Source organism: Fulmarus glacialis, unplaced genomic scaffold, assembly GCF_000690835.1.
Source record: "Fulmarus glacialis isolate BGI_N327 unplaced genomic scaffold, ASM69083v1 scaffold36587, whole genome shotgun sequence".
In the NCBI taxonomy this organism is placed as follows: Eukaryota; Metazoa; Chordata; class Aves; order Procellariiformes; family Procellariidae; genus Fulmarus; species Fulmarus glacialis.
The window spans coordinates 17,618-29,797 of NW_009224487.1; the positions used below are offsets into that span (position 1 = coordinate 17,618).

Here is a 12,180-nt window from a genome sequence, read left to right on the forward strand (position 1 = left end):
TTTTTCTCTATAATTTTCAGTTTCCACAACCTGCTGGAAATCAGCGAGAGTCTTTCCACAGCAGAGCATTCTGCATCTTGTAATACTGGCTGTTGAAATGCATCTGCCGGGATTCTCTCTGGTACTTTGCTGGTGTGTTCTCCCTCCTCAAAGCCAAAGCCCATTACTTGCCTAGCTCCTAACTTTGCTGGGAGGTGACTTGCCACATCAGGACTCTTTTTAGTAGAAGCTTTCAGGCCAGGGGTGAGCTTGCAGCATGTTCTGTTGATGTGGCTCAGCAGATCTATTCAGAGGCACAGACCCTGTCTAGATGAAGTGCATGACATCTTTTAATTAGCCTTGTAATATCCGCTGTCCATTCCTAGTTGCATATATAACTGTGGGAGTAATAATGTTGTGCTTCAGCCCAGCAAAGCCACTTACTTCCCAGATGACTCCTCTCAGTGCTGTGTGCTTCCTACGAATATGTTCTTCCACAGTGTTTGAAGCAGGATATTTCATTTGCTTTGCCGCAGCGTCGAGTGAGACTGGTAGTAGTTGTGTTTCAGTCATATTAAGTCTGTCAAGAGGGCAATATGTGAAGTGAGGTCTCCTGGTGTGGCATGGAGGCTGCCTAAACGTAATAGCTTTGAGCGAAGGGAAGAGCTGTATTCAGCTCCACGTGGAGTTAGTTTGACTGTCAATGACTAGCAACAGGACTAGCAGCGATTGCTGATATCAGTAGTAATTACTTCAATAATATGAATGTCTCTTTTAATTGAACTTTGAGGTATTTAATATATTGTTGCTGTATATAGCAATGACTCTAAAAGGCAGAGAAAAAACTTTTGTACATGAAAAAGGAAGAAAAGATGCATCCACACTTCTGTACCAGTGACTCCAGCAAGCCTTCATGATTTCTGTATGTGCCAAAAGCCATGCACATGCTCTGTAAGCTATCAAAACTTCCAGCTGCTGCTTCTAGACGTATGCACTGCAATTCTGCCTCATTGTGGGCAAGTCATTTAACAGTTTTGTACCCCTGTTAATTTTAATCTGCCTTGCTTAGTGATCCTTGGAGTAGGGATTATTTTTGAAGTGCATGCACTTTGCTTTGTAGAAAGTGTTGAGTCTCAGTTAGATTGCTAGATGTTGCCTAAAAGTCTACATATTTTGGGGAAATGTCCACTTGGAGAATAATGTAGCTTTGTAGTCTGTTCCAGACAAACTGATGGAGTATGTTGAATGCAGTGAAAACACTCCTCATCCTCAGTACCTGATTTTTATCTTTAAATGTAGCCCATTTCGATCAGTGCATCATCGAGCATGCCAGGTGTTGCCTTTGCTGCCTTGGACTTTTTTACATTAGGATGTCAGAGAGAGTCTCAACTTTTCCTGAAACTCTGCCCTTCTGAGAGACGTGGTGATTCTGTGGTCCTTCAAATTGTAATGTTAGGTTTGGGAGGAAAGAAAATGTGTTTGTGTTTCGATGGGTTTATTCTACATGTTTATTATTACAGCCTTTTGGGAAGTTTTTCGTGCTCAGCTGACAATGTAACTTATCAATTATTGTTATGGAAGAGTCACAAGAGCTGTATTCATTCACATTTGGCTTAGGTACATGTTAGCTTTGCCCAGAGCTCCAAACCTGCCAAAGCCCAAATGTGGAATGTGATGAGTATGGTAAAGACTGGACTGGTGAGGAGAAAAAAAGCTATTCATGCAGAAAACCTAAAATTTTGCCTGTAGTTAGTATAATAGAATATTGTAATGCGTTTTATTATGCTTTATTTCTGATGTGTTGGCAGTTTTCCGTTTCTTCTGATTTTTCTGCAGTCAAATCAATTTAGTTGGTTATTATGCCTGCTTCTAAAAGGCATATGGTGAAGTCATACTCCCTTTTTTTAGTGAGTGGCAGGATGGCATGGCTGGCATTTGTATTCTGCTGCATGTGTATTTCTAGCCCAAATGACTAGGGACCACTTTGGGTGGGCGCTGCTGGGAATGGTCTTCAGAGAGGGGTTCCCAGGACTGGATTTACACTAAATAAACAGAGGTCATGAGGGGAAAACTGTGATTCATTAGGAACCCTGGTTTAGGTTAAAGTGGTGAAAATAGCTGCAGGACATCTTAAATTAGTTTAAAAACTAGAAAAGTGCAGGAATCCAATCTAGAGTATTTTGTAAATTGTTCACTTTTCTTTTTAGAGTTCTCTGCCTTACTCTCCTCTGTTCAGTGTAACTAGGTATGTAATCCAAAGAGATAGCCAAAAAGATTCAGCTGTCAAAGGTTAAGATTCTGTAAACACAGGCTTTTTTAGGCAGTCCTGTCAGTACTACTATGTTTGTCTTCTGTGTTCTAAAACAGAGTTCCTGGAAGTTTTCATTTTCTGTTCTGTTTTTAGGCAAGATGCAAGAAATGGGAGTAAAATACCAGAAAACCCTTCTATATATTGCAGATAAACTTACTACATTGTTCAATACAATTGCTTTAGTTATTCATAGAAATGTTCCATAATAGACCAGTGAACATGTGTGTTGTATGTTTTATGTAAAGAAGACATAATTATTTGACTCCTATCCATATACTCTTACCAGAATGTTACAGGCATGAATTTTTCAGTCTTGCACATTGGCAGTGTTACAATGACTCCACTTTCTGCAAATACTCTGTATTAAAAAGATATGCTTTATGTTTAACTTTGCAGATCCAGAATGCTAATGATGTGCTAATAGCACCACTGGAGAAGTTTCGTAAAGAGCAAATAGGAGCAGCAAAAGTAAGTGGCCATGGAAACAATTCTTTTTCATTTCATGTTTATTTGAGTTTACCAGTGTGTTTTGAAGGCTAGACTGAAAACAGGCATTTGTATTCAAATATACTTGGTGCCATCCTCATTAATGTATTAGTAAATTATACTGAATTCTTTGCTTCAGAGAAGGAGATGATTTAGAAATGGAGTTTAAAGACTGATTATATGCATAGGGTACAGCTCTTGCTACTATTGCACATTCTTACCCTCTGGAGTTCTGTTCATCTTCTGATGTCTGCATTTATGTTACGTTGCACTTTGGGTTAACCCAGAACCGCACAGAGAGTTCAAACAGCTGCTATGGGTACAGTGGCCCTGAAGTGGCTGTTGTATGAAGACCAGAAGAAGTCAGCGTGCTTTAGGCATACTCTCTTTCCGTCTCTGCTTTCCCTCTCCACTTTACACGGCTGATGCAGTGCAGTGATTCATATTCATATTGCCAGAGTATTCATCTTCATATTGCCCAGAGATTTTCCCATGGCGGAAGTGCTCCAGTTGGTGATTTAAGCTAGTTCTCTGGTGTTAAGTGTTACACCTGTGTTAGAGAAACAGTGCAGGTTGTCTATACCAGGGTTCAGTAGTCAGCCTAGGAAATCAGATATATTGGGGAAAAAGATGTTGGAATGAACTGTTAGTCTAGAAGAGCTATTTTCAGTCTGATCTGGAGTCTTAAGTGGTTATCAGTGACTGCTTTGATCACAATCTCAGAGAGAGGCATAAAGGCTGCGGTAGTCAATTAGAGGTGTGGTTAATAACAGTTCCGTCTGTCTACATAAATATGCTAGTTCTGAAGCATTTTGCATCTTGTATTAGCACTCAAAAAATTTTCTGGAAAAATTTCCATTTGTAAGGTTAAATGGATACGAAAAAAATCTCTCTTTGATGTTGTAGCTGAGGTTGTGCTTGTGCTGTACTCAAACAATCTCAGAAGAACAGAGCTGTTGGAAAGAGAGACTGAAGGTTTATACTTTTTGTACTGCTATTGTGAATGTGTAGCAAACAGATGAGACTGCTTCCACACAGGAACTAAGTAAATGTTTGAGAAGAATTTTTACTGTGAACTTGAGGTCAGATTTCTCCGAAATGGATGTTCTTTACCCTCTTACTTGATATGTTTTTGTGTACAACTGCATTCTTCTCTTGTCCCACCCCTATGCTGCTGTGAGATGTGGGGTTGGGAGTTTATTTACTGTGTTGCACAAATCAGAATTTAATCCCAGCACAAAATTATTTTTAGTTTTCAGTAGGTTTTAGTTGTATTGTTCTGTTCCCTGTGTTACTATTTCATTTCATATTGCTGTAGTTTAAGGGATATCATTCTTCTCCGCAGAGAACCCTGTTTGAAAGCCTAACCTGCCATACTATTGACTGTCCTGGTACATCAGAAAGACAACCCATAGGCCCTTCACAGGGCTCTCTGCAGAATTGTATAAGACACTCATGTCTCCTTTGAATATATCACTCAGTAGATGTCAACACATATTCAATGATCTAATTGCAGATGACTCCTTTGTTTTTTGAGTCAGCAAATATTTAACATTAAAGGCAGGGCACTACAGGACAGGGTGATACCTCTCTGTTTGGTATATCAAAATGGCTGGTTTCCTTTCCATATCCCTTCCAGATAAAATATGGGCAGTTGCCCATCTTATATAACTTGTGGAAACAGTGATCTTTTTGACTTGTCTGTGTTCACACAACAGTGTACTGAATGAGCTCAGGAGAGAGCCTGGCTTGGCTAACTCTTATTCCAGTGTCTAATGCACTTTATTATGCAGCACTATGTGTGTTGGGGCAGTCCACAATACTGGCTTGACACATTGATACCATATAGAGAGCTCTCCCAGCTCATTGTTTTAAAAAAATGTCAAATAAACTTGTCTTTTCTTGCACTGCTCATGGAGTTCAACTGTCAAGCTCAAAAATGAGAGATTTGGACCGCCTGCATAACCCAGATTGCGATACAAACATTCGCCTCTGAATTGATTTTTATCAGCGGAAGCAATTACAGTTGGCCTTTAACTAAGTGGAATCAACACAAAGAAGTGAGAGATTAATTACATTTAGTACTGTTTTTCTAGTAATTACAAAATAGCAACGTGTGATCTAGGAATAATGAGACCAGTAGGAAATAGAGTAGAAAGTTGGGCTTTTTGAAATGCATTGCTAGTAAAGTAGAGAACATGGTCAGATCACTTACTTCCACTTCTGTTCACTGGCCTCAACCCTTGAGCATTTATGAACTCTTACAAATATGGGATGAGTTGAGCTTGCTAGTTATTTATATGCAGTTAATGAAGGTTTGCATAGAGATTTGGCTCTTTGAACTCCTCTGGGGTGATCTGAACTGATAGCCAAACAAAAAACATAGACACTTTCTTGTTGCTTGGATTTCAGCAGCAAGTTTCACAGGACACTGAAAATGTCACTTTCTATTTGAGGTCTTCTCTAAACACGTAAGCTGTATGAACCATGTATCAACTGTTACTATTTGCGCTGAAATATCAGGTTTGAGCTGTTTTTTCCCCTAATATTAACTTACAACAGTGTGTAGAATTGTATTCATATCAAACCCAAATTTGCTTTTGTCATCCATGTCCCCTCCAAAAAAACCCAAAACATTTCTGTGGTTGTGTTCCTCTCCAAAGAGAGGCTGAGATGGTGCAGACTCCACAGGATAGCTGATAGTTATGTCATATTATATATTTCTAGAGCTGTGAATTTACAATTAATTTGCATCATAACATCTTATGGACCAACATTTTAAGAAATTAGGTGTAGAAGCGCGAGAGTAATTGTATATACCTTTTGCATTGGCAATTTCGGCAGTAGCTAGAGATGCAAGCATCTGGTCTTTGTGATCAGCCTTACGCTGTGAGAGTATATTTTATAAGCAGTGGTGAGCGTTGGACTCTCTCTCTTCTAATTGGACTTTGATATTACTAATTTTAGTACTTTGTTAAGCTACATTTCCAAATTTTTGGAGGAAAAAAAAATATTAGATAGTTGTGTTATCAATATACATAATAGGAAATTTTATTAGGTACTACTGTCAGATTTTGGTGAGGGGAAGATTATGAGAACAAGCACTTAAAAGTGCTTACTGGGCTTTTTTCTTTCTTTTCTAAAACACCAGGTAAAATTCAGCTGGAGATAAAAACAAGCAATCCCCCCCACTGCCCCGCCACAAACACACAGGAAAAAAAAAAGAGAAAATGTTATAAATTAATGACAGTTTTCACTATGACAATGACCATTTTATTTTAATAATAAGTAACTTAGAAAGATTTTTACTACCGTGATGAACTATGTAGGACTATCCTATTGTTGTGTTTAATGTAGAGAATGGGAATATTTTATTCTTTCTTCAAAACTATATCAAGTTTAGGCAAAAAATATAATCACAGAAATCAAAGAGAATATGGAGAATAAAATATATCCTGTTGATGTTACAAAGCTGTATTTCAAATACAAGGACAGCATAAACCCAGAGTGCAAGTTCAAGGGTTTTTGGAACGTCAGAAGAATAACATTAAAGACCAATTCTTCACATGCATTTCAAAAACCTGAAGGTATCAAACAAATTTGAGAAACGTTCCCCATAAAACATTAGCGTTTGTAATCAAACCAGCAATACACGATTCTACATCACTTGCTCTTCTCCATTTATACTACTCGCTCTTCTGTTTTTATTGCACATATTTCAGTTCTTCCTTTTCTGTACACACTCAGTTTAAATAAAGCTGAGCTCTCTCCAGAGACTACACAAACCCAGCTTTGCATTGGATAGCCTGTTGATTTACTCCATCTGAGTTTAAAAAAATGACCTCTGCAATTATTGTAGAAACGCGAGCAAAAGCCGGGTGAGGTAACTGGGAAAGGATTTCAGGCACGAAGCATTTTGCCTTATTTGGTAAATGTGGTTTGCAAGTCCCCAGCTGGTAACTTTGGTGAGATCATTGTGTGATGTTTTATGTACAATAAGGCCTAGCTTTCATGTTTCTTTTTATCCATTCAGTAGGGTATTTAGCAATATTTGTTCCAATGTTCGTTGACCTTTAGTACAACTTAAAGCAGATCAAAGACAACAGAAGCAATTTTGTTTTTAAGACTTAAAAGGAGAGTTTTGTTTCCTCCTTACAATTCCGTCTGTTTGTTTCATAAAATTATTTATTTTGGCCAGGAGGATTATTTTTTATTATTATTATCTACTTTCATTCATTCATTTGAAGCTGTGAATTCCTTTCTACTTGGGAAACAAATCCATGTTCATTGCTGGGATTAATTTTCCTGCATCTATGTTCGCATCTATACTCACATGACGTAGGCACACAGGAGTTGGCACGCTCTCTCTGTGTTTTATTTGGATTGTCTGGAAGTTGAGGAGCATAAAACAAACAAATCCCCCTCCACCCCCCATTTGTGAAAGTCTGTCAGAAAGCTGTCAAAGCAGAGTTTTAGATGGGTATCTGAGATCAGTTAGAAATGCCAGAATGCCCATTTTGTGAAGTGGTTTCCTTGGTATCTAATCAAATTATAGCATTTGTTGTCCTTTAACTGAGATAAATGAATGACCTTGCTCTAATAGGTAAGGTGGAAGGTATTTCATTATAAGCAGCATCTGTTACTCAAGGTTTGGTGCTTGTGTCCCCTAGTTTTGGCATATTTTAATGTCAGTCTGAACCATAGAGGGAAGGGGGCCAGGGGAAGGAAGCAGAAATAGAGGCCAGGCCAGGATAATTGGTGGCCAAATGTTTTGAGTTAAAATGCAACAGTTTCTCAAATTCAGGTTACTACGAGAGTTACCTGATACCTTTTTTGATAAGGTAACTTATTCTGTAGGCAAGGAAATGCAGCGGATCAAACCTATTTCTATTTCAGCAAGGCCTTTAAAGCACTTTACATGAGTCATTATAATTTAGTTTAGATGGGGGCTAGTATAAGAAACCCGATCTGTCTAAGGAACTGGCTAATGGGGAAAGGGCAATGAGTTTTGTTTATGGGAAAGATTGTCTGGTTAGAGAGAAGTTACTGATTAGAAGATCCCAAGGGGCAATTTGAGATCGGTCTGTTGTTTTATTTTCGGTAATGACCAGGTAAAAAAAATCTGGTGTTGCTGACACAGCTTGAGGTTGCCGTAGGCTGGGGGTATTGCCAAGATAGAGGAGGAGGACTGGAGGATCAGGAAGAAAGTGTAAGATGAAATGACTGAGCAGGAGGAACTGAGGCTACTCGATAGCCATGACACAGCTGCAAACCAAAAAATCTACTGTACCGATAAAAAGCTCAAGTGGCAATCTCTTTAGATATTACAGGTTTTAGGGATCTATCTCTGGTAGATAGAGAAGTACAAATTTTCTTTAGGTTTGCTTTTACTGATATAAATCCTCGAGTTTTGGATTAATTTTGTGAACTGTGAAAGAGTTGTAAATTGCATTTATAAATACATTTAATGCCAAGGTGTTGGTCCTAGATCATTTTTATCTGAGAAGTAATTCAGAATATGTTGTCTCATCTGATATTGTAGTTAAACTAGTATTGACAAATGCAAGAACTGAGAAATCAGGAGGCTAAGCTTAAAAAAAAATTGGGTTTATATTGGTAAATTTTGTTTGTGACAGTTGTAAGAAAAGCTGAAAATTTGAAAACTTGTTCAGATTAAATATTGTTAAAAATGTTTGTTATTTCATCTTGATTTTTGCTGTTTCCCTCTGGATTTCAGTGTCTATGTATAGAGTCTTCTGTGAGTTGACCCAGATTCTAAAATTTGAAGTACCTGGATTGTTGCTTTCTCAGCTGCAGCTGTCTACTTTTCCCTTTGTAATTTGCTTTTAATGAAAATGTGTAGTATAAAAACGATTTTAAAAATAGATCAAATGTATTTTCACTTTAAAATATAGCTATTCAAAATCATCTATGGAAATAGGAAGCTGTGAAAGACCTGCATCAATTTGATAATCTCTATTAAAATTATTTTTTAAAAAGTAGAAAATAATTGTAGTGCTATGGTATAACTAGCCACTGCTTCTTTTACGCTTCTGTATGTGAAATATTTGGGAAGTTTCAAAAATAGTGGTGAAGAGCCCAGTGTGCACACACTTCATCTTTTCAGGCAGTCTTATTTTCTTCTGTGGAAAGCCAAACCATTAAGCTGGGAGATATCTCTGGGTGAGCACGTGGACCCAGAGGTTTTTTGAAGCAACTAATCTATTTGGGACAGCTCTTGTCATTCTGCAAATGCAGCAAAATTATTTTCTTATTGCAGTTTACTTCAGTTCAATAACTGTTTCATTCAAAGTTGAGAAACTTTTAGGAAGTTAACAGAAAAAAAGAGAACAATCCTAAAAGCTTGTTTCACTTCTAGTGTATTCTTTTAAAAAACAAGAGCAAAAACTCATAACTAAAAGATTATGGACACAGTGATTAAAAACTGTTGGTTCAATCCACTAACTGCAGCTGTTTGTTAGTAAACCAGTTAATATTATGTGCTTTTGCATCCAAAAGAAAACAGATATAAATTAAGGGTAAATAAATCAGTCCTCTATAGTAAATACGAAATGTAATTTACTGTGTTCTGCCATAACATTTAAGAATTAAGGCTTAGAATAAATGTGTTAATTGGTGGAGCTGGTTAAGTGAGTATGCATGTATTTTTGTTGGCAAAAAAAATGATTTATTTTTTAAAAATCTACAGTTAGTAAAACAAAAAAGGAAAAACTTAGGTAGGAATTATCAGCCCTTCTACTGGAAAACAACAAAAGAACATAAAAATGCAAGAAAACATGCACATTTTCTAATTAAATTAAGGCTCTTTTCTTGCTAAGTTAAATCAGCCCACTGTAATCGGTGTCACAGGAAGGATTCAGGAAGGTTGCTTCCTGACCCCACACAGCTGCTAGAATCCTGCTGGACTCCTGAGCCGTGGTTCAAAGTATGAGCAAGGACATTCACCTCCAAGCTTAATTTCCAGTTCACAGGGGAACTGAACTTCTTATTGAGTGCTTCGAGGCATGGAGGATTTGGCAAATATTCTCAATTTAAAAAAAAAAAAAAAAAAGCAGCTTTTTTCAGTCTCAGTAGGGTACAGTAGCTTTAGGACATCTATTATGTCCTTTCTAGCCTTGCTCTCGGCCGCAGCAGAGGATAACATTCCACACCTGAAAAACAGGTCTCAAGGTTGTTGATAAGACTCTTCAAGAATCTCAAGGAGGATTTAAGAGAAAAATAGGAAGTGGCCAATTGCCCGTGGCACAGAGCAGGACAGGACTTGGAGAAAGCAGGGAGTTTAGTATTCTGCTTCCTGCAAAAGGTCTCCATCTTCATTCAGCTAGTTAAAGGCACCTACTCCCCTGCCCCCCCCCGCGGTCAAAATAAGACTCCATCCTGGATTTTGGCATCCTTTATCAAATCAAATTCATTGTGTTTTCAGAAGGCAGCTGCGTTCCCTTACCCTACAGGGGTTACTTCAGAGTTGTGCTCATGGATGTTGTGTAGCGCCACAGCCGTACCAAACACTTAACACTTAAATCATGAGGCTTTTTACATGGGTATAATTAATCTGTTAATCTTATTCTGTTACCTCTTGGGGTTTTCTTCGGCAGTCTTGGGGAAATTCATGATCTCTTTCTCCATTGCTTCCCTTTCTTCAGTGGTGCATTTAAGATAACAGCATAAAAATAGATCTATTATGTTTGGGCATTACTCAGATGATGTTGAGTCTATGGGTCTTTATGCCACACCTATGGCAGAGTTGCATTTTCCGTTCTAAAGAGAAAACGTTTAATTGGGATACTTGGCTGTATCGCCATGGGTTTCCCTTCGTCCAGTATCTTGTTCTATCTGTGCAGCAGGTTCTGCAGGGGCCTGGGAATATACAAACTTGCACTCTCTTACCATTGTAGCAATTTTGCTTTTGGCAAAGTGAGCATAAAATATCTCTATTTCAAAGTGTAGTGGGTGATAGTAGCTCAAAAGCATCACTTCTGTACTATAACAAAAGATGGGCAACGTTACCTGAAACTTTGATGTTTCTTGGTGTAGATATGGGAGCACCAAAAACTCCATCTTCCTGCCAAATGAACCAGCTTCATTATTTCAGGATCTTTCAGGCTACAGTAGCCACTACAGAACCATTTGTTCCTGTGGAGCTTGCCAAGAAGGGGTGTTTTGATGGTTGTTTTGATGAGATCATCATCCCTCCCTAAGACGTAAACTGAAAGCACTAGTTGAGCTTAACAACACCACTGGGGAGGCATGACTCTTCACCCCAAAGTGATAGTTTGTGTTCCTTTATCAGTGTTGTAAGAGGGACTCTGAAAATAGATGCTTTCAAAACAAAACAAAATCACTTCTGACATTAACCCCAGACCATTTCCTTTTTTTCCGATCTGTAAACAGCACAGCTCCCAGTTGTGTGTATTAATCTAAAAACTTTCTCATAACACGCCTCGAGTTCTTCCTCAGATCAGCATTGCAGTCCCATTGCGATGACGTGGAAGGTGGCGTGGGACCGTGAGCTGTGCTGAACGTGCTGCTGGCACGCCAAAATCAGGGATGGCGGCTGATTGGTTGGCATAGACGGGAGAGAGATTCCCAAAGAGTGTTTTTTAAAAAGAAACTACTACTTAAGAAAGATATTTTTATCTTCTGCTTTTAAAATAAAGCAGTGAGTATGTGACATTGTAAGCTAGTCTGTTGGAATTGCTTTATTTGAATGACATTATATTCTTTGCAGATTTTTTTGCATTTTCTTTGCTTTAAGTGCACAAAGGAAAGAAGATAGTTGCTAACTGTGTGCAGATGAAATGGCCTCTTCATACACAGTTTACTGGTGTACCAGGACATTGGTGAAATACACTTCATTTGTGAGGGAATCTAGCATAGGAAAGGAGGCATGGAGAGCCTGAAACGGCAGTGTGCCTCCATGGGGAGGAAAGAAAGCCAGTGCTGATGGGAGGAATGGGGGCGAGGAGAGCAGCAACATCAGGTGGGGCATGCCAACAAGGCAGCTGCTTGGGGAATGGGGTGATGGCCATTTCGGGAGACAGAGGAATCGACAAAGAGAAGCAGCAATGGCAGGAAGGAGGCAGTGGTGGAGACCAAGCGAAGTTGTTGGCTAGTGTAATATAGTTTTAAAAATTGGATGTCCTTTTTGTAGTTGAGAAGAAGTTCACCACTCTGACTGTTACGATGAAAGTGAGCCTCACTATCAAATGCAAAGATCATGCTACAAAAGCTGTCGTGCCTGTGGCAGCCCTGCACTGTGCTTATACTCTGCATAGCTGGATACCGTGTCTTTAGCATTTCTGTGCACTTATGTTAATAACTATAAAGCCAAGTCTATCTTCTTTGTCCTTAGTATAAAAACTAGAGAATGAAGAAAAACAAAC

At 38.5% G+C, this 12,180-nt stretch overlaps 1 protein-coding gene across 1 annotated transcript in view; it reads left to right on the top strand.

Moving 5' to 3' along the window:
- Positions 1 to 2,686: 2,686 nt before the first annotated feature.
- Positions 2,687 to 12,180, top strand: part of LOC104079953 (rho GTPase-activating protein 42) — a gene marked incomplete at both ends in the record, with an annotated part of 44,999 nt that continues 35,505 nt past the window's right edge. Inside the window, one exon of the mRNA XM_009582163.1 lies at positions 2,687 to 2,758. Within this exon, the coding sequence (XP_009580458.1) occupies positions 2,687 to 2,758 (72 nt within the window). The remainder of the gene's footprint in view (positions 2,759 to 12,180) is intronic.